Source organism: Meleagris gallopavo, chromosome 5, assembly GCF_905368555.1.
Source record: "Meleagris gallopavo chromosome 5, MGAL_WU_HG_1.1, whole genome shotgun sequence".
Classification (NCBI taxonomy): domain Eukaryota; kingdom Metazoa; phylum Chordata; class Aves; order Galliformes; family Phasianidae; genus Meleagris; species Meleagris gallopavo.
In genome coordinates this window covers 43,443,012-43,463,541 of record NC_139408.1, presented here as the reverse complement: position 1 = coordinate 43,463,541, position 20,530 = coordinate 43,443,012, and the positions used below count along the sequence as shown (strand labels likewise).

The window sequence follows — 20,530 nt, the reverse complement described above, 5'->3', positions numbered from 1 at the left end:
ATTTCTTTCAGAGAAGCCATCTTACAAACTCCTCACGTCAATCCAAAAGAACTACACTGCTACCAGCTACATTAAATAGTGTTACATTTTATTCCATGTTATTACGATCAAATGAAAGATTGACACAAGCAGGTGGAATTTAACTGCAGATCTATTATAAAGTGCACCTATGTGCAAGCTTGAAGTACAACTGAAAATTAAGAGAAAGCAACAGGAAAATTTCACGTGTGCACCACTGAGGTAATATACTTTAATTACTCCATAAGCAACATCTTAAGCCACATCAACACATACTTCAGTGACCTGTGATTAGATTTCAGTGAAGACTAAACTACTTCTCTGAAAGAACAGGGCAAGGCAAAACAAGAAGGTATCTTCCTCACAATGATCTCAAATAATACTTGTTCAAATCACTAAAAGAGGAGCAAGATTGTTTTCAGGATCGTTTCTCTAAGAAATCTTTTTTTGTGCTATGCCTAAGTTTCATTTTTAGAATGAAGTCTGCTGTCTGACTAACAAGACAAGCCAGATCTATGCATTTTTTTTTTCCTCGTGCTAACACAAGATGACGGGAAAAGGACAGACACCAGATCATTGTGTTAATGAACAAAATTTTAAAAGACTGTGGATCAAGACTAAAATCATGGATGAAACCAGACAGATAATTTGCATCATTTACTGATGAGATTATCACTGCATCTTGTGAGAAATATTTTATTGTTTTTCAAGATTTTTGATGAATTTAGTAGAGTGTAAGAATTCCCACATTGGAAGCCAGGTCCTATCTGACGAACACCAATTAATATAACTAAGTCATTCTGACAGAATGACAAAGAAGGACCACTGCAAATAGATTATTTCCACACACTAAGCTTTTCTTTCACTGTTATGTTATTATACTCTGCAATTCTGTATCACTAAGCATATCTCATTCAAGATTGGAATTTCTACAAACAGGAAAAAAAGAGTGCATTCTGGTATTGCTATCTTCTACTTTGAGCTTTATATGGCAAACAAATGGCCCTGCTCCTGACCATCTGCTTACTATTCTTCCCATTTCTTTTCTTTCCTGCTCCTAACAGGAGTTTTCTGATTCTATGAAAGCTTTGTATAATTTGCTTTCCCATGCTTAGACAATCTGAGTTCATGGAAAAACCCCTGGAGCCTTTTCTCTTTCAATTACAGGGATCAGTCAATATGGCTTCTTTAGGGAAAGGATAATTACTTGCATTTCTGCTTCTCAAGACTTCATTAAAATAAATCTACACTACTCTCCAGAGACTTAGGGAGTTGATAACTGCATTGTTAAGGGCTGATTATTTTATGAGTCCATCCCTAATATAGAAATTCTTTACACATTTTTTCCACCAAGAGGCTGAGGAACTGAAACAGAATATTTGGGAAAAATGTGGGAAGCTATAGGCTGCTGACTTTGCTTCTACTGCCAAAGCCTAGACAACTTGAGTTCTATCCATCCATTTCACAGGAGAAAGCTGAAACTCAGAAGCTGGATTACAGACAAGCAAATTCACTAAAGATTTTTTTTTCATGCAGGAACTGAAAAATAATTCAGAAAAAAAAGCCTCTACATTCTTATGAAAGACACATGAAGATCACTAACACCGTAGATTGAATGCAGGGACTTAAAAAAAATATATACAACTACGTTTTTGTCAAAAGGAGATTACACATTACATGCATTTGAGAATATACATATGGGCTCATTTTTAAAAATCTGTTTTAAAATTTCCAAAAGTTTAAGCATGGCATTAGTTATCCATCAGGTACAGCTGCATATGCATCCCCAAGCACAACAAACTGCAACTGGCACTATCTAAAAAATTTACCCACAAGCATAGATGTTCACTGCATTTGATGGAACATCAGCTAATATCCAACCACTCACTTAATTAGAAAGAGTTGAAAGTCAGGTCAGTAATAGTTACAATACATAAAATATTCTTTCCCTTTTGCCAGCAAGCAACTCAGGCACAATTTCATCACCCCTCCATGAAAAGACATTGATATTTAAATGTGTTCTATGCTAGATAAAACAATAGCAAGTAGATTGTATTTTAATTTCTTCAGTAAGCCAGTAGTTTCTCCGCTGGGAAAGACAGAGTAACATTTAAGAATAGCTTTAAGTGTAAAAGAATGCAGGAAGCTCCTAAAACAGATACATTATCTTTGCAAGTTACAAAACTAACATGCACCATATTCCTGCAAGTCTTAACAATGGTAGACTCAAGTCCTGTGGAATCTAGGTGAAAAGATGCAAGATCTCCCAATGCAGGTATGATTGCCACTACCAGCATGAGAAAAAGATGAATTCATAACCTAGATAACAATACAGAAAAATAAGAACCAAAATATTAAGCTTTTTTTAAAAGCAGAATGAAGTAGTGCTACCATCTCAAACACAAAGTCAAGCCACCATAATGTTAAAATAAAGCTTTGGAACATAACTCCATTAAAACCAACTTAGAGTTACTCAGATGAGCTTACTCCTTATATAATACACCTACTTATCTTCTAAAGCCACACCTTACCTTTGCTTCCATATTGTTCTGGAGGCAGATCAAATGGTACAGGAAAAGATGTTGCTGAATCTTTACCTTCTGAAAGCATTTTCCCTTTCACGTGGAAGTAACCTTTGTCCAATCCCTATGATGGATAGAAAACACAAAAAAAGACTTATTGCTTTTTAGGAGAAAAAGACAAACCCAATTTACAGTAAATTTCTCAATAGCAAAACTTACTTTAAGAAACAAAAAGTTTTGCCTCTGTTACTGAGATAACACATACTAGAGCACCTTCTTTTCATAAGAATTCAGCTGCTCTTATCACTATTATCGCAGGTGTTTTTTTTTTTTTAAAGTAGAATTGGCCTGGCTCCAAAGGTACCCAAATTGGATATACTCTACATTCTCAGCTGCTTTCCCATCCACCAACTTATTTCCACATTCAGCAGGTAAATAGAGTTGTGGCCTTATGTGTGAATTCTATCCAAATTCCTTTCCTAGTACATCACAGGCAGCAGCACACCTCAGTGGAGGAAAATTCTGTTGTATTAAGTAATTCCATTTTACTCACGTAAAACTGTTGGCTGAACTGACAGTACATCTACACACAGTATTTTTTTTTTTTTAAATAATACCAAACTTTTACTTCATCAATAATTAGCGTTGTAAAAACAGAAAATAAGGATTTGAAGAGACCTCTACAGATTACTCAGTCCAACTGCTCTGCTAACCCAGGCTCCTTACGGAAGGTTACACAGCTAAGCATACAGACAGGTCTTGAATCTCTCCAGAGAATGAGACAACACCACCTCTCTGGGCAGCCTTTTCCAGCATTCTGTCACAAAAAAGTAAAGAATTTATTCCCTGTTTTAGTATGGAACTTTGTGTTCATTTTCTGCCTGCTGCCCCTTGTTGTATTGTTGCTCGACACTGAAAAGAGCCTGTCCCCATCAACATGACCCCAACACTTTATATATTTATAAATTTAGAGGAAGCAACGCTGATATGACCACACAGAGCACAGAAGACAAAGTAGCTTTTCACCTTCTCAACCTGATATTCAAGAAACAGCGGTAGAGAAAAGGGAGAGCTACCAAAGACAACATCAAGCTATATCACAGCAGTTCCGGCAAGTCAGTCCAAGACACTCCCTGAGAGTATAGAAGCTTATTTTACTTCATGACTGAAAGTAACAGGAAAACTCTAGTTATAAAGTGTATAGTCAATGAATATAAAGATGTTATGAAATAAACAAGAGAGTTTGGCAGAGCAGATTATAATAACAAAAAGAGAATAGAGTAGAAAGCTTATCCATGTCTGGGGCTCGCTGCAAAACTCCAGAGGGGAAATCTCCAGAAGAGATCCTTTCCCACTGTAGTCAGCTCTTAAATGGGTCTAGGAGAGGTGGAGCCAGGCTCCACCCCTTCCTGCAGCACAGGTGAATTGCCTTCACCTGTGCTCCCACGGCTGACTCATTGCTCGCCTCAGGTGATCAATCAGAGGTTCAGGCCGTGATTCAGCAGTTCCCATACATAAAGAAATACTGTATATTACTTCAAGGACTAGATTTAAAACCCACTGTCTTTCCAACAAAAGAATAGGAGAAAAAAAATAAACAAGGACCACATGAACCAAGATCTGTTTTGAACCTACATTTCTTATACCTTTCAGGTCAGTGGAATTTTGATAAACTTCTTTAAAACTAACCTACAGCCTTTTGTAGAGATTAGTCTCATATCAAGCAGTACATTCAAAATATACCAATACATAGATACATTAAGTTTTTTAAAACTTTACAAATGAGGACTTGAAATTGAATAATTAAACATGAAATCCAGAGTTACTTAGAAAAAATGCAACAATTGTACACCTTTACCACCAATGATCCCAGAGTCACCCAGGGATTGATAGAAACTTCATATACAAATGTAAGTAGCCATGTAACCACGCTACTACTATATACATAACTTATGTATATAGTGGAAAGAACATGAAATAGACAATGCTATAGGTCAAAGCACAGGAATTGTGTAAGTGGAGTCATGGTGGTGGAGAAAGCCAGCTGCCTGTGAGCTTTTTTTCTCATCTTCCACACAGAGATGATAGAGAACTGTGGAATGGTAGACAGTGCTTCCCTGGTGTACCAAGTTGATTCTCCTATTCTACAATAAACTTTATATACATGTCAGACGAAGAGCACTGAAATTAGACCCTTGTCTGACACCATCTTAATTTAGAATTTTTAAGAATCTTTGCTACCAAAGAATACAGTGTACAAGAACAACTACTTGGATTCTACATACATACTTCGTAATCTCTATCAATGTAACTCAAGAATCAGTAACAAATGCCACACCTATTCCACTACGAAGTGGAGTGTATTAGGTGCTTCTTACACAGCATAAGAGAAAACACACCACAGAACATACATTATACAGATTCTAGCATATTTTTAGTCTTTTTTTTGTTATCTTTCCTCCCCCCACTTCCCAAAAGAAATAAATATTTGTTTCTGCTTCATTTCTTCTATAACCCCCCTTTGTCCTGTTATTACTTCAGCATACATCTTTATCTTCTCAGGTTTTGTTCTACACCTCCGTTGCCTTCTTTCTTGTTCCATTTCCAGTCACCAGATACATTTTCCCCTCCTCTCTTATTTCTCTGATGCTGTCCCATATCATCAGTAGACTCCATTTCAAAACTGCTTTCTTCATCCATCAAGATTTAACGCACGTAAGTGTTCCATTCAGAAAACACTGAACAAAATGTTATTTAGAAGTTTTCCTCAAAAACATTCTGGAACGAAAGTCTAGGTTATAGAATACATTCTCACATTCAGGCTCTCTGAGGAGATTCACTTGTTTTTAAAAATAGCTCTCATGTCTACCTTCACACAGAAGATCACACAGAAATTGACACTATTCACACATTTTTTCTGTTTTCAGCATTTCCTGGATGCTGACAGTTTCCATCGCTGTTTCCAAAAACAAATCAGCAAGATCTTTAAGAAAAAAAAAAAAAAAAAAAACCCGCTGCCTTCTAAATTTCCCTTCTCAGACAAATTCTGTTCTTCCAGAATTTTCTTCTACAGCGAGATTTTGTTCTCTGACACAGCTGCTCATAGCAGTAAATTTTGAAATGCTAAGAGATGCATTTCTCAGTTGGGAAAGTACGTATTTTTGTACTTACTTTAAGATACAGTCATGCATTTTATTACTACCTTAACATCATACATTGTTAAAGTAGGCATTGGTAAGAACGGGAAAAGGGAGAATGAAGTAGAATAGCTTTGACAGTTTTTGCTACTCAAACAAGATAGATCAGAGATTATAAGAAGCAACACACAGAACAGAGGTAAAATTGCTAACCCTACTAAAGTGGGAATTAACATAAATGTATTTAGACACTGCTAAAGTAACTTCTGCTAGAGACTGCTGATGATTCTACTGTCTTTATTACTTGGATGATTATGGGACTACTTTTTCCCATACAGGTAAAAATAGAAGAGCCATCCTTCTGGCAAAAATGCTTAAAAACTCACTAGGCAGGGCAGTAAAGAATTAGGAATACAAAGAAACTTGACACTAACTGTAATTCTCTGGCCAGAACACATGGAAATCTTTTCTCAATATTGAAGTACATTTATTCAACTGTGCCATAGCTCATTTATTCCCAAGAGCCCTAAAATGAAATTCGGGTACCTACATCCAAAGCTCCTTTGCTTGCAAAATGTGGTTTTATCTTTACAACTTTTAAATTTGAAAATCTTATAACAGTTCTACAAACACTCTGAGCAAGGTTTAATGCCCTTAAGTTCACATACAATGTGAGTGAACCAGTATTTTATATTTATTTTCTGCCCACAATCAATTCTACACAGTGCAACACTTTACTCTTCAGTTTATCTGGATGCAGGTGAAGTAGCACTACATTAATCTGCAAGTTACTTCTAAGTTATGACTGAAATTACTTCAGTTCACTCTGAATTCAGCAAAAATGACTGGTTGCTATCAAATCCATTTTCAGCTCAATCCTCTCCCCACAGACAACTATGAAGCAGCCAATATTTACCATCAATAAGGCATTTCAGAATCGAAGTACTATTTTTAGCTGTCTGTGCTGATTATTCATCTATAACTGTGGCATCCAGTACCACTAGATAGCAGTAATGGGTAACCTTCCAGTTTAACAGCAACTACTATATTTGAGTTTATATTTCCAGCAGCTCATGGCTAGTACCACATTCTTCAACAGGCCATTCAAAAGATTTAATAATTCCACAAACATTTTTATACCATTCTATGAGTCTAGCTCAGTTTATCTTACAACCTTACCAGATAGAAGGTATGACTGCAGAAAGTTCTACTTTCTCCACTTTTTAGACAAACTACTTATTAAAAAACCTTTCCATTATAAATATCCTGGGAGTGTCTAATTAAATTATTACTTCAACATGCTTTCCAGAACAACTCCATACAGGTGATGGGTTCTCTCAATATATTTTATGCATTAAAGGTGTAATTTATTTCAACTTTTGGAAAGGAATCCCCAGGAGCTGAAAGAACAAGCTTGAACATGAGTGACAAAGAAGATGTAAGAGGTGAGAAATGGAGATAAAGACAAATGCTGTTCCAGTCTCAGGATATGACCATTCTGTAAATGCTGCTTTTCAATCAAGAGAAGCTTTTGATCTAATGTCAGCATCAGCTGATTTTTCACTGAACACTAGAACTGTAAATTATGACAGCTGCAGTGGCATTGAGAACAACCACCCAACATATCTGACAGTCTACATTACCACACCAGGCTGTGACCCAGCCTCAAAGCATAAGTTCTGAAAGCATTTAAACAAACAAACAAGACAACAGAAAAACTAGCATTCAAATGATGGCAAGAGAGAAGTGATCTACTTCTGAATCTGTATTCAGCAGAAAACAGAATCACACAGTTGCAGGAGTTAGAAAGGTCCTCAAGAGATCGTCAAGTCCACCCCCTGCTAAAGGAGTTTTTAAGGTTAAGAATATTACATCTGTGCTGGGCAAGCCCTCACTTCTATCAAAATAAGTAACTATAATCAAACTACATGAAACAGCTAGAAGAAACAGAACTATCAGGAATCAGCAGCACAACATTGCAACAGCTAGAGTTTTGAGACTCCAGAGATGCAGGAATGCCTTTGTTCTGTTTCAAAACACATAATCCAGTTTCTGTTGCACATATTTCTACTGGTAAATGAATTTTAAAACAAAACTGTTTTCTGGAAATGTGTTAGTCTATTTCTACCTCTGACACCTTTATTTAGACTACTTTAGTACATAATATATTAAGACCATACTGAACCAACAGAAGTCTTCACACCAAACTAAGTTACCTAAGGAATGCTTCTTATTTAATGCAGAATTAACTCTGCTTAACTTGTGAAGCTATTGTATGTACGCACTCTGCAGTATAACTTACATACCTGCAATTATCTGATACTCAAATGCAAGTGAAGACATTTATCCCTATGATAGAGAAATACGTATAGATATTTGTCTCTGCAGATATTTCCCAGTAAAAACAGGAACAACTGCTGCAATTAAGTTGTGTTCTGAGGTCTGAAACTCAAACATGAAACTATCTCACGTAGACTGATGAATTTTAGTACAGCCACCTGTACATTTGCACATTTGCATCTTTTCCGTAACACAAATAGGAAAAAAATTGAAAGGTCTGTAGAGAAAGCACTCTAATATATTGCATATATTTTAATCACACTATTAACACAAAATCAACTTCAAAATGAAGAGAAATTAAACGTTTGCTTCTCATTTATAGAATTTGTCAGTCTTGGATGAACAACTTTCTTGTTAACTTGTTGAACAAAGACTAACTTACTACACAGCATTCTGTAAAAAGCACAGCAGGCTAAGCAGTCTTAATGAAAGAGAAGAACCTTGATAACATCACTGTGCCACAAATTTATATCTGCACCTTATGTGCACCTTTTTCTCACTTAAATAGAAGAAAAAAAACACCAGAAAAGCAGAACAATCAGTGCTCCACTCAAGAAAGCAATTGAGCAGGTTTAGGACTCTTAAGCCTAGAAAAATTAAGATTGTCTACAGAAAGAGCAGCATAGAAAAGATTAATAGGGATCAAGTGTTTATTGCCTCTTACAATACAAAAAGGGTAAGCCATCAAATGAAACCAAGTTTCAAAACACATACTTCATGTGACATTGTTAAACTCAGCTAGGCATGCTGTGAATGTTAGATGATTACAGCATTTAAAAAGAAGTTACATAGTCTCTAACTCAAGAAATCTTTAGAGATGCTACTACATACATGCCCACCCATTGTATTCTTCCCCATAAGCACCTGCTTTCTGCCACTAGGTTTCCAAATGTATTTTTGATAAGACAAAGCCATGCACCTTCAACTCCTCCAGCAGCAGCTACATTAGAGTTAGCAGCATGGGGAAAGACTAAGGGGCTTGGCTATACAGTGTACAAGGCATAGTACCTTTCCTACAGCCAAGCCCTAGACATTCACACCTATTTTCCTCCAAACCTCTGATTAGCCCTTTCCATAGGCTGTACTTCCAAAACCATACCAAAAGATCATCTTGAATATCCTACAAGTTATCGTGGTTATCCTATACTCACCTCTCTGCTCACTTTCCCTTCTTTCTTGCATCAGCATTCATCTGATCATTTTTGAGCTTATGAATACAAGTTGCACAAGTTTTCATTGCTTTTTTTCAGTTTGAGCTAGTTAAAAGCACAAGGAATCCACTGAGAACCAATGATGGTACAAAGAAGGGAATGAAGACAGTCATGAACAGGCTACAATCATAGTAGGACCAACCAATTATGTAGTTAACCATGGTAAGCTGATTTATTACTTAGTCATATTTGAGATGAGACAGATTTCAACTTACCTTTCCAGGGGTAAATCCTCTAATAGACTGGTCTGCTAAGTCAAGGATAGCAATTGTACCTGTCACCAGAGCACAATATGGAGAGGTAGCAAAGCATTCAAGTAAAGCTTTTTACTGTACTCTTCTGCTTCTGGGAGCCTGACCCTCCCTGCAGAAGATGTAGTTTTAAGAGAGGTCTCAAACAGCAGACAAATTATGCTGCCATGACCCCAAGATCAGCATCCTTTGCAAATCTCAGCTCATCCTTTAAGTCCTCAATGAGATCAAGATCTTGGCCTGGTTTGTATTAGTAATTATTGTGGTGCTGATCTACTGTATATGTAGAAATTGGATTCCTTTACTTTGAGTAAGTACTTCAATTTCTGCTAGCCTTATTATTATTTTTTTTAATATAGTTACAAAATGTCTATAAACTCTGATGACAAAGAATGGAGCCAACAGGCAATATTCTCATCTCTAAAGGTTAATGATACCATTAAAATGAATGACTTTTCCACAGTCTGGGATCACAAGAATGAGATTCACTGAAGAATCTAGTGATTCAGTTGAAAACAGCCTTGGAACAAGTTATCTCAAGTTACGGATGCTAAATTAACTCTCATTTAGAGATATGTGGAACCAGAGTCTTGAAATGCTCCTGAAGCCACATAAAAGGAAAAAAAGTCACCAAAAGCATTGCTGTCTACTACAGTATTACAAATGCACTTAATAAATAGCATATCACAGTAGTCACAGCAACCTGTACAGAAATACCTGAGGAAGTACCTCAAACTAGTGTGGAGGCTGTTAGCATGGTAATTATAATACCTATCACAGCTCCATATTAGCTCCAGTTCATGGAAAGTTTCAGCGATTTTTACTGAACTCTCTGCTGCTATAACTGTCAACTGGCAGTTCTCAAGAAAAAAAAAAATCTTGCATGCATTAAACTATTTTTGGTTTTCAGATATAAGATTGTGCTATGCATGCATCATAAGGATAAATTCACACTGCAATAAAAAAAACAAAAAACACACATCAGCCAAGGTTTCAAATCCTTGATGCCTACAGTTAAAACTTACTGGGTTTTTTTTTTAGCGATACTTATTCACTTCATGACAGTGACTCATCTTGCCACTGTGTTTCACAAAGCCATTTAGGTTCCCAAACAACCACATTCCATTCCAACCTACTCCGACCCCACTGCAAAATACAGCTTGTTTACACTTTCAAGTCCGCGTTCAGTATGCAAGTGTGAGTTCAATATTAAGAGTACTGGCCCCCAGGTTTCACACTTGAAGCTGTCAATATTAAATACAACATCTATTTTCCACTTCAAAAAGAAATAACAACGCACAGAAACTGCATTTTTTCATGACAGAATTTTTTTCTTGAGAGGTGGACATCCCTAAGATGAGAACTAGAACTTCATTATTGAAGTAAGACTGACAAAATTCCAAGTGTGTTAGAGAAGACAGCATGATCAACTACCCAGACTTGAAGCTTGTTTTATATGGGAAAGCCCCAACAGATACAGAGCAATGGAGAAGATTCAGTGGACAGCCTACGCTTATCTATTCAATCTGATACAAACTTAGAGGCATACTAGGAAATACTGTGCATAAAAAAAAAAAAATCACAATTTTTTCTTCACTTTTGCTACTACAAACATTACAAAACAAACATTTTACATCCCATTATTTACTCATCCAAACTGAATTTTCAACAAAGGCTCTTCCATATTGCAGGAAGGGTTTACACTGCTTGCTACTTCAACTAATGGCAAAAATAACAGAGCAATACAGCAACAGGAGATACTGATCTCCTGAACACAGCAGGGATTGGAACGGAAGGAACAGGAATACCTTGACTATCTTCTCCAAAAACAGACTGATTTAGCAGAAAAATGGCTTTTACACATTATAAAATTAACCCCAGAGAGCCCCTTATAAACAAATTTAGAGTATGCATGTGAACAAAGAATGCAACCAAACTACTGTAAAAACTTCAGTGAAAAAGTAACGCAATACAACCTCCCTTTCATAAGGAACAAAATTCTCTGCAGTCCCTAAACAAAGAGGTCTGGCAAAGAAGAAAAGCAGTCCTAACCAATGTCTTTTTCTTCTCTCCACCTGATGACCAGAAGGCTTGAGCTACATTGTGAACTGCTTACCCATGAATAGTTATCAAAACAGTTTTTTACTGTTCACATGGGATTTGTAGGGAAATAACTGAATTTTCTGTGTAAACAAGCCTACAGGCTTCTGCTAAAGGCTGGAGCAGATGCTTAACAAGTATGAAATGTGTTTTTAATCATCAGTAAACTTTGCTTTGACTGAAACTTAAATCCAGTGTCCTTTTGATGCAGTATAAGAATGAAAATATACTTCTATTTTTAGTAACTCTCAGTTTCTTAACAAATGACTAAAACATTTTGTTTCAGCTGCTAAAACTGGTGCCAGCAGAAATAAAAGCTTTAACAATTTTCATCTGAATGACGACTTTCATAATTCTAGGTGTTTAATGGCAGGTGGGTCAAACTAATTTCAAGAAGGTAACATGTTAACTTCAAATTGCTGAAACTTTGTGACTGCTTAAGAATCTTATCTTTCTGATCATTAAATGCTCCTTAAGTATATTTCTCATCATTAAAATTAAGCTTGATTCTAGAATGAAACTGAGTTATTTATAGAGAAACCTGACAGAAGTGAGATCCTAGTTTTTAGGAATGAGGAAGAAGGTTCAAGTTTTCTTCCATAAATTTTACGTCTGGAAGAGATTCTGGTGATCCTCCCTATACTGCTCCATGTGCAAGAAATTCTACGTAGAACTGAAGGTTCAGAATGGAATGTAAGCCTGATGTTCTCATAGTTACGTATTTTCTTCTTAAAGCTTGTAGATCACTCAGATGTGAAACAGGTACAGTCAACTCTTGGCAAAAAGATTTATGTTAACTCAAGTACTGCTTGTTTTCTCCCCATTTGATGTATGTTTTCCAAAAGCTAGTAATCAACAAAAAAGCCAGACTCAGAACAGAAATACTGCTTTCATATAAAATGACTGCTCAATCTGATCTGTAAAGGTTGTTAAAAAAAACAACAAAAATATATCCACTAAAAACAATTACTCTACTACAATAAATTCTCTACTCAGCAGCATCTGGAGATGACCACAGCCAACTACTTAAATGTTATTTTGACCCTTTAGGTCAGCAGAACTTAAAAGCCCTTGCACAAATTATTTTTGCATAACTCTTCATTACTACCTTATTAAATGTTTAAAGTGTTATTAATTGTACAAAATGTTTACTCCTGTGATGTTGGAGTTAGGGTGCAACAGTATCAACACCAATGCTTCCTACTGTAGGAAATCATCAGATTTTTTTGCTTCAGTCTCTAATTAATCAATTTCTAAAAGCTGTCTCCCAAAGAAACCATGGCTGGAGAATGATGCCTGAGACTGACAGTCTTAATCTTACAAAGACCACATAACAACAGGAATGCCTTAGTAAATTTCAAGAGAAAGATTAGAGTTCTTCAGCTACAGCCAGAAACTATCAAGTCTTTAAAATTAGTAAACATTCATTTAGGAGCGCTAAATTCATTTACCGATCAACAGAAGTGACTAAGCATTATATGAGTATCCACAAACATTATCTATGAAAGATGTATTCTTTAGAAAAATATTCTAAAAGATTTTTGGCATACAAACTTTCTCAGAGAAACTTGCAACAAATCCTCTGAAAGAGAAAAAATTTCACAAGGAAGAAGTTTGAATCGCTTCTGATCTTAAGCTATCTGCTGTTCATAATGTTTTGGTACCAGTAGGTTCACGAGGAAGAAGCAATCAGCAACAGGAACAAGAGGCTGCCATCTTCCCATTATCAGGCAGCAGGTTTAAGAAAAAACAAAAAATGGATCACTTTCCTCAAGTACAATGCATGATAAAGCCACAGAAATCAGCATCATAGGATTCTGTGACAACTGAAACAAAGCAAGAGTGCTATTAACCTGATGTGTTAATAGATTTAGTCAAGCTATGGTTAGTAACAGTGATCTGGATACAATATTAAATCTGAAAAATGTTCAAAATATATCATTGGGAACATATGCTAAAGAGATAACCACATGCATATGTTTATTGCACCAAACCCCATAATGTATAAGGGCTCCATTCACATTGGATACAAGATAGATCAACCTCATGCCTCACTAGAACATTTTCATTCTCCTAGTCCTCAGCTCCACAGGCTAAACTAATGGATATGTGGAGTAAAACTTGTCTTCAGTGTACTGAGAGTGTTATCCCAAGTTTGGATGGTATAATCCTTCAGTATTTAAACTCTAACTTATGAAGAAGTTTTTAGACCCACATAATAATATTAGAAAATAATTATAAGGCCATCTTGTTCTCAGAGCAGAAAGCATAAGAAGCTGTCACGCAGCTTCACAAATACTATAAGCTTCCTGACAGAGAAACATAGGAATTAAAAACTAGATTATTCAGTATTTGATATTTGCCAGTACTTGAAGATTCTCAACATATCTCAGGATTTGACTTGAGCTATGAACTTACAAATGCTGAAGGCAAGAAAAGGACTCCAAGTTCATATGAACGGATCATCAATTGGGTGCCATTTTTCTCCAGAGCTCCCCATGCTGCTTTAGATAGATTGGCACTGCAAAGAGAAAGCATTTCAGTAATGCACAACCTTCACAGCAGAAAATACTGAAGCTATAGCAATGCACTTCTGGCAGGAGGATTTCACTTCAAATCACATTAGTTTTTAATGAAAGTAATTTGAGTATTATTCCTAACTGTTATTTTTACAGCAGAGGCAATACTCAGAAGGACATTGATAGAACACATGTGAAAAATTATACAAGCTTGCTCATATCACACAGATCTATAAAGAAAAGGTCAGCCTTTTGAATCTACTCTGCACATTTCAGATAGAAACTCAATATTGGTAAATGCTTCAATGTGACAACATTAGAAAATAAAAGGCTAGTTAAATTATGACTAGTTATAAGACATTTAGTATAGAACATTTTTGCAAGTGCTAAACAGAACAAAAGGCTAAGTGCAAGAGATATTTTGATACATTTATAAACACAAATAAATATCAAACAAGCTTATCTTTGTTTTGGATGGATTAGCACCATGTCATCGCTAATCCTTCATTACTATCTGCTATGAAGTAGATAAAGTTGGCATCAAAAAATGCAAAAGTTCTCAAAACCAACAGAATAATATCATGTCTAAACAATACATTTTCACCAAAAGGCATGCTGAATATTTTTTAATAGTAGCATATGGTGGGAGAGAAAAAAGAGTCAAACCAACGATGAATTTCTGCATTAGGTGAACCAGCATCACATTTGAATGATTTACACACTTTAACAATCACCTTAAGTGCTACTATTGTAGACAGCAGCAGCAGCAACCAATGAAATTTAAAAAAAAACAAAGTAAAAAAGAAAAGGTTGAGTAGCTGAACATTTAAAAGAAAATATACAAACACCATAAGCTACTGTATTTGGGTTATACAAAAACTCCTGCTCACAAGACTGAAACAAATCTACTTTTTCATTCAAATAACAAAACCTTCCCTCGTATCGAGGAATCACTCGCTGATCCTTTTGACTTCTTAAAAAAGAAAAAAAAAAACAAGTAGACAGAAGTATAGAGTGAATACCACCTAACTCATTCTATTTTGTTGCAGTCAATGAACAAACCAGTGTATCCAACATCAATCCACAAACACCGTGTATTAAGGAATGTCAGCCAAAGGTTTAGGAAATTTTTATTGCTTCAGTTGATGCAGAACCCTGAAATTGGAAAATAAAGCCCAGAGAAGATTATGGAGCCATTGCCAAGGGTTTCTGAGGTCATAATTTCAATGTGCAGCCCCAAAAGGCTAAAACAGAGGCCTTTAGGGTACCAATGAAAAAGATAAAACAATTTTTGCACTGTATCTACCCCTGGTGCATCCATGTCTCGAGTTCTGTATGCAGTACTGTTTTTCACATCTTCATGAGAACATACGGTGCTTAGAAGTAGAAGGCGGCAACTGAAGCATTTAAGAAGTTGAGGTTGATTTTTTTCAGGAAGCCAAGTTTAAAGAAACAGAAACCTCAGTTTGGGAAGATGGGCTGAGGTACAGCCTAAGTTGACAGAAGTCATTAAAGGGGCAGATACGAAGAGTGTAAAATTGGTATTTCCCCAATCTGAGCAAATACAACAGAATTAACCGCAAAAAATGGCCAAACTCATGTGCTCTTTGCAAATAACACTTCTTTTCTACTGTCATAGGAGAAAGAACACTGCTGGGCTAGTCCAATTGTGAAGCTGAAGAACAGAAGGCCCTATCACATCCAGGTTATTTGGTAATTCAATTGTAAAAACTGTGACACCTCCTCAAAAGAAAGAATAGGATTTGCTTTGTGTACTTAGTGCATGTATTTTGTGATAACAGAATTTTTTACTTGTAATTACAAGGTCATCTGACTGAAGAGATAAATAAACCACAAAAAATGAACTACATGTAGTAGGAGTAAACAGCTACTCCTTCAACTACCCCTGCTCTTCTCACCTTTGTCCTCTTCAAGTTTCTGAAAGCACAGCAGCAAACAGAACAACAAGGTCATATCATGTCATTCTGCATGCTCAAATAAAGACTTGCAGAAAGAATAAAAGTAGCACCCAAGACACATGCATAAGATTTATTTTCTTCTGCTGATCCACTATTACGAAATTAAAGTGTTTCTTACAAACTTCCTACATATTTAAAATTAAGTATTTTCTGAAAACACATGCCAAGAACGACCTAAATCAAAACATCTTCTGCATTTAAATTCTCAATTACTTATGCTGCTTACAAAAGCTAGACTGCTTGTTTATTATAAGCATTTTTCTAATGGAAAATTTATACTGTTAAGCTATGCATGTGCGTGTGTATATGTATATCTGCTTACACATCTGCATATGCACACACACACACATTATATATATATATGTGTGCGTGTACATATATATGTGTATATATATGTGTGTACATATATATATATATGTACACACACTTTTTTTTGGCCCTATTTTTAAGGTCTGTTCAGTCTCCACTGAAACTTTCATTTAAATTACCAGTAAGAGGATCTAAAGACTTTCTATAGAAGGTCTCTAAAACTGAAATGAAGCAGGAAATATAGACAAATTTTTTACACTACTTATAGTATTGTGAGGATTATGGCAGTAACTTACCTGTGCCTGCAACTGATGAGAACTTTTTTTTTTCTTTTAAACATGGAATGAGAAGTATATAATTAGTCATTTACCTTGTAACTAAAAACCATGCAATCTTCTGAAAGTCACGAGAAGGTCTCATGTATGTCTTGATGTGAGGCATGGCATGACTTCGACCTGAGACTTCTGCTGACCATTTGCTAGAAGTAGAAAAGGAATGTTTTTCAGATTTCTTTGTTATAGTACAATAAATAAATAAAACAAGAATAATGTTCACCCTTCTCCCCCCAGTGCAATATAATGCCATGTTCTTTGATAATGCTATGCTTCTATACTGCATTTAATACTTGTTTACCCCACAGAAAGGCTAAAAATACTTTATTTTTTAATATTTAAATCCAGCCTTACTTGAAGCCAGAGAAAATTCTTCTTTCTAAAAACAAACATTCCCAGCATATCAGGAACCCCTAACAAGTTTTCCATTCTACCTTTCCAGCTTTCAAGAAACCAAACTTCAAGCCAATTTTTCTTTTCTTCTTTGAAAATGATAAATGGTTACGCCTTTAAGCAAATGAGCTTTGTCTTGGCACCAAACTAACCCTTCCAAAATTCCCCAAACTTATTACAGCGTAATTTATAAATGAAGGAGAGGCACAGAGCAGATCTTTGACACTACTCTTCCACTTCCCTTTTCTGTGCCCCTAAGCCACAGAGAAATTCAAGGACTTAAGGCAGCAGAGGTCATACATAAACCAGTTTAAAACAACATGCCATTGCTGGAGTATTACAACATTGATGTTACTGAACTAAACTGCAAGCAATCATTAAACGATAAATGAATGCATAGAACTGAAGGTGGGTAACCATGGTAACTATAAGCACTTTTACCTGCAACCATTAACTCCTTGCTTAAAAATATGGAAGTGAGAGGACTTCCAAATACACCTACATCAAATCAGAGACTTCCCTGGATTTGTGGCAGAGCATGTTATGTTCCAATCTTGTTTCCCTAATTTAGCTTTCTTTTCTAAAAAGTTGATCAAGAAGAGCTTATCAGCTCTGGAAAACATCTTGAGTGAGATGTGTTCACCTAAAGGCCTAAGATGATTCAAGATGGGGAAGTCTGATATTATTTATTTTCTGAGGCTGTATTCCAGAACTACCGCACATATGTGTATATATTGCTTATATGGATATGTGTATATGTGTGATTATATTTTTCTCACTAATATAATTGTCAAATATAATTATTCAGATACTTTCAGGAAAATAACTGCTAAAAATATCTTTTCACTTCAGCCTAAAAGCAAGCATCTCTCTGAACTGTGTAACAGAATAACAAAAGAACTAGAAGGTGTTTCAAACAAGCATAATATCTGACATTTAATAAAGCTAAATTTCAACCTCGTCATGAAACTGCCCAGGTGTGTTTCAGAAAAGAGCTGAAAGATCACAGAAGGCCTGAAGATCCAAGATCAGTTGTTTTGCACAACGTGAAAGAGAGCACATAATAACAAAGTCATGATTAGTTCAAGTCAAACTGACTTGATGTGCTTAAAATTGTAAACTTTTCATCAGTGTAGCTAGCAGAGGATTTACAAAGTACTGAGCTCATGTTCCAGTAAATTTTGAGTGGATTTGGACTTACAAAGTTCAGTTCAGCATAAATACAGTAAGTTAAATGAAACTAGCTTTGAGAAATTTTATGGAGCAAAACCACAGCTTACATCAGTTATCCCATTGACAGATGGATCTCAGAACCATGTAACCCAAAGGTCCAAGTGTGGGGTGATGAAAAGGAATTAGATATCAAAATCAACTACTTGAGCAGTAAAATGTGCTAGCTTTTTAAAAATTCTTTTATACTTCTAGGATAAGAGCTCCTTATCACTAATACATCTTAGCTGACTTCAGAGCACTATTCCTGACATTTTGTTCAGCAACATTACTATTTCCTCCCTCAGTATTTTGTGGCATTTCAGTTTGTTTTGTTTTTATTTACACTGCCTATAATTTCTAATGTCAAAGCACTGAACTGCAGGGGCAATCTATTTTCTAGTGAAAACTGCTGGTTTAAAACTTGTCCTATCCCTCCATTTTTCCAATAACTGTTTTTGTGTTTCATTTAATTTTTTTCAAGGGGAGCATGGTGATGGTGGTGACAACCCTATGAATTCGTTATCTTTTGCGGTATAGAAAAATACTCACTTGCACTGCACTACAGATGAGAATGTTTACAAATTGCTGCTTTTATATCCACTTAGCCACTTGCAACATTTCAGAGGTATGATTTCTTTTTTAAATGTTTGATAAATATCTGCTTCACTTTCCATTAGTTTTCTGAGTTTGAAAATAAGAGACTGCAATTCAGTCAGAAGACATGGAACAAATATTGTTCAATACTAGTGCCTGATATTTCTGGCACAAAGAAGATAAAGGACCAAACACAGCCCACCCCACCTCTATAAGTGGAGCTGCTGAGACAAGGAAGCCAGGTAATCCTAACAGTCTGAAAATTAATCCATATAAACACATTCAGTGCAAAAGCATAGCCAGGAATAACTCATTTTCTACAACATCACTTCTTTCATCACGTAGATCTTAACTTCAAACAGTAAGTAAGCTTTCTATCTTAAGACACTGGCAACAAGGCTCGAACACAGTTAAGAGAACTCATAGCATTAATCCCCACCATAATAGAACTGAGCAAATGCTCCATATCTTTCATCTTCTATGATGTTGGGGGAACAACACTGTAGCTCTTCAAAGAGGACAGACTATTCTTCAAACCTCTAAGGGCTGAAGAATACACAACACTCTAGAAATGCACAATGCAACTATGATTACAGACTTATCAGTGACAAGTCAAGCTAACTTTTCATTCTTTGAAAACTTTGACAAGCAAACTGTATAAACATTAAAAGATGTCAGTCATTAGAATAAGCATTAAAAATACAATGGTTTATGCACTGTTAAGACTGATCAACCGCTTCAAAAAAAAGTAACAATTAACAAATCACTGGTGATTATATTTCTCTCCTTTTCAATAGATAATACTGAAAAGAAAAGTGGCTCTACCACAGCAAAAAAAAAAAAAAAAAAAAAAAAAAAAATATATATATATATATATATATATATATATATACACACACTGTTTGCTATTGTAAGAAAAATGAAATCAATATTAAGTTCAGTTCTCGTTCTTTTGAGAAATTACTTCCAAGAGATCACAATTCAGAGCTGCACTCCAGGTTAGACACACTCAACTATCAGTAGAGTTAGAAAAGCAGCCTGCAGACAGGATAAGATTTGCATGTCTGGGAAAAAGGTTCTTCTGCCTCTTTAGGTGAGACTATAGACCACTATTTTCCAACTCTGTAAATCCCTCTCTCCTTCTGAAAAGGAGATACACCTTCTCCCTCTCTTTAAGCATAAAATATTTCTCCTCTTTTAACCCTGGCAGGCCCTCTCATCTCTTAAAAGTTTTGTATTATTTTCCAATGAGCTAGACCAATTCCTCTATTCTCTTTGTCTTCTCAAAGTCTTGTTACTATATCAAGCTCATCTTGTATTTAATACTACAGAAACAGGACCAACCATTGTCTGTCTCTCCCAGATTACCATGGATAAGAAACACAGGACATGTTAACAACTTCTATGCAGGCTCTCCTCAAGGTGCAGTGTCTTGTATTACTACAGGATAATAATATACACCTAGACTATCACTGAAGAGCAGATTATGCAAGGTCACTTGTCATCCACAACCAGATGGTTTTGATACAGCCTTTTTGTTGTCAGAGCAGGATATGAATATGGTCAACGAGACAGGTATGTGCAGTGCTCTCACTGAGCAGGAATAAAACATA

General features: G+C 35.8%; 1 protein-coding gene across 1 annotated transcript in view; it reads right to left on the bottom strand.

Moving 5' to 3' along the window:
- The window catches only part of TDP1 (tyrosyl-DNA phosphodiesterase 1), a 37,324-nt gene that overhangs the window by 3,455 nt on the left and 13,339 nt on the right, over positions 1 to 20,530 (bottom strand). The window contains exons 13-15 of the mRNA XM_085225476.1: positions 16,757 to 16,864; positions 13,998 to 14,100; positions 2,550 to 2,664 (exon numbers count right to left, since the gene is read on the bottom strand). Coding sequence (XP_085081602.1) covers positions 2,550 to 2,664; positions 13,998 to 14,100; positions 16,757 to 16,864 — 326 coding nt within the window. The remainder of the gene's footprint in view (positions 1 to 2,549; positions 2,665 to 13,997; positions 14,101 to 16,756; positions 16,865 to 20,530) is intronic.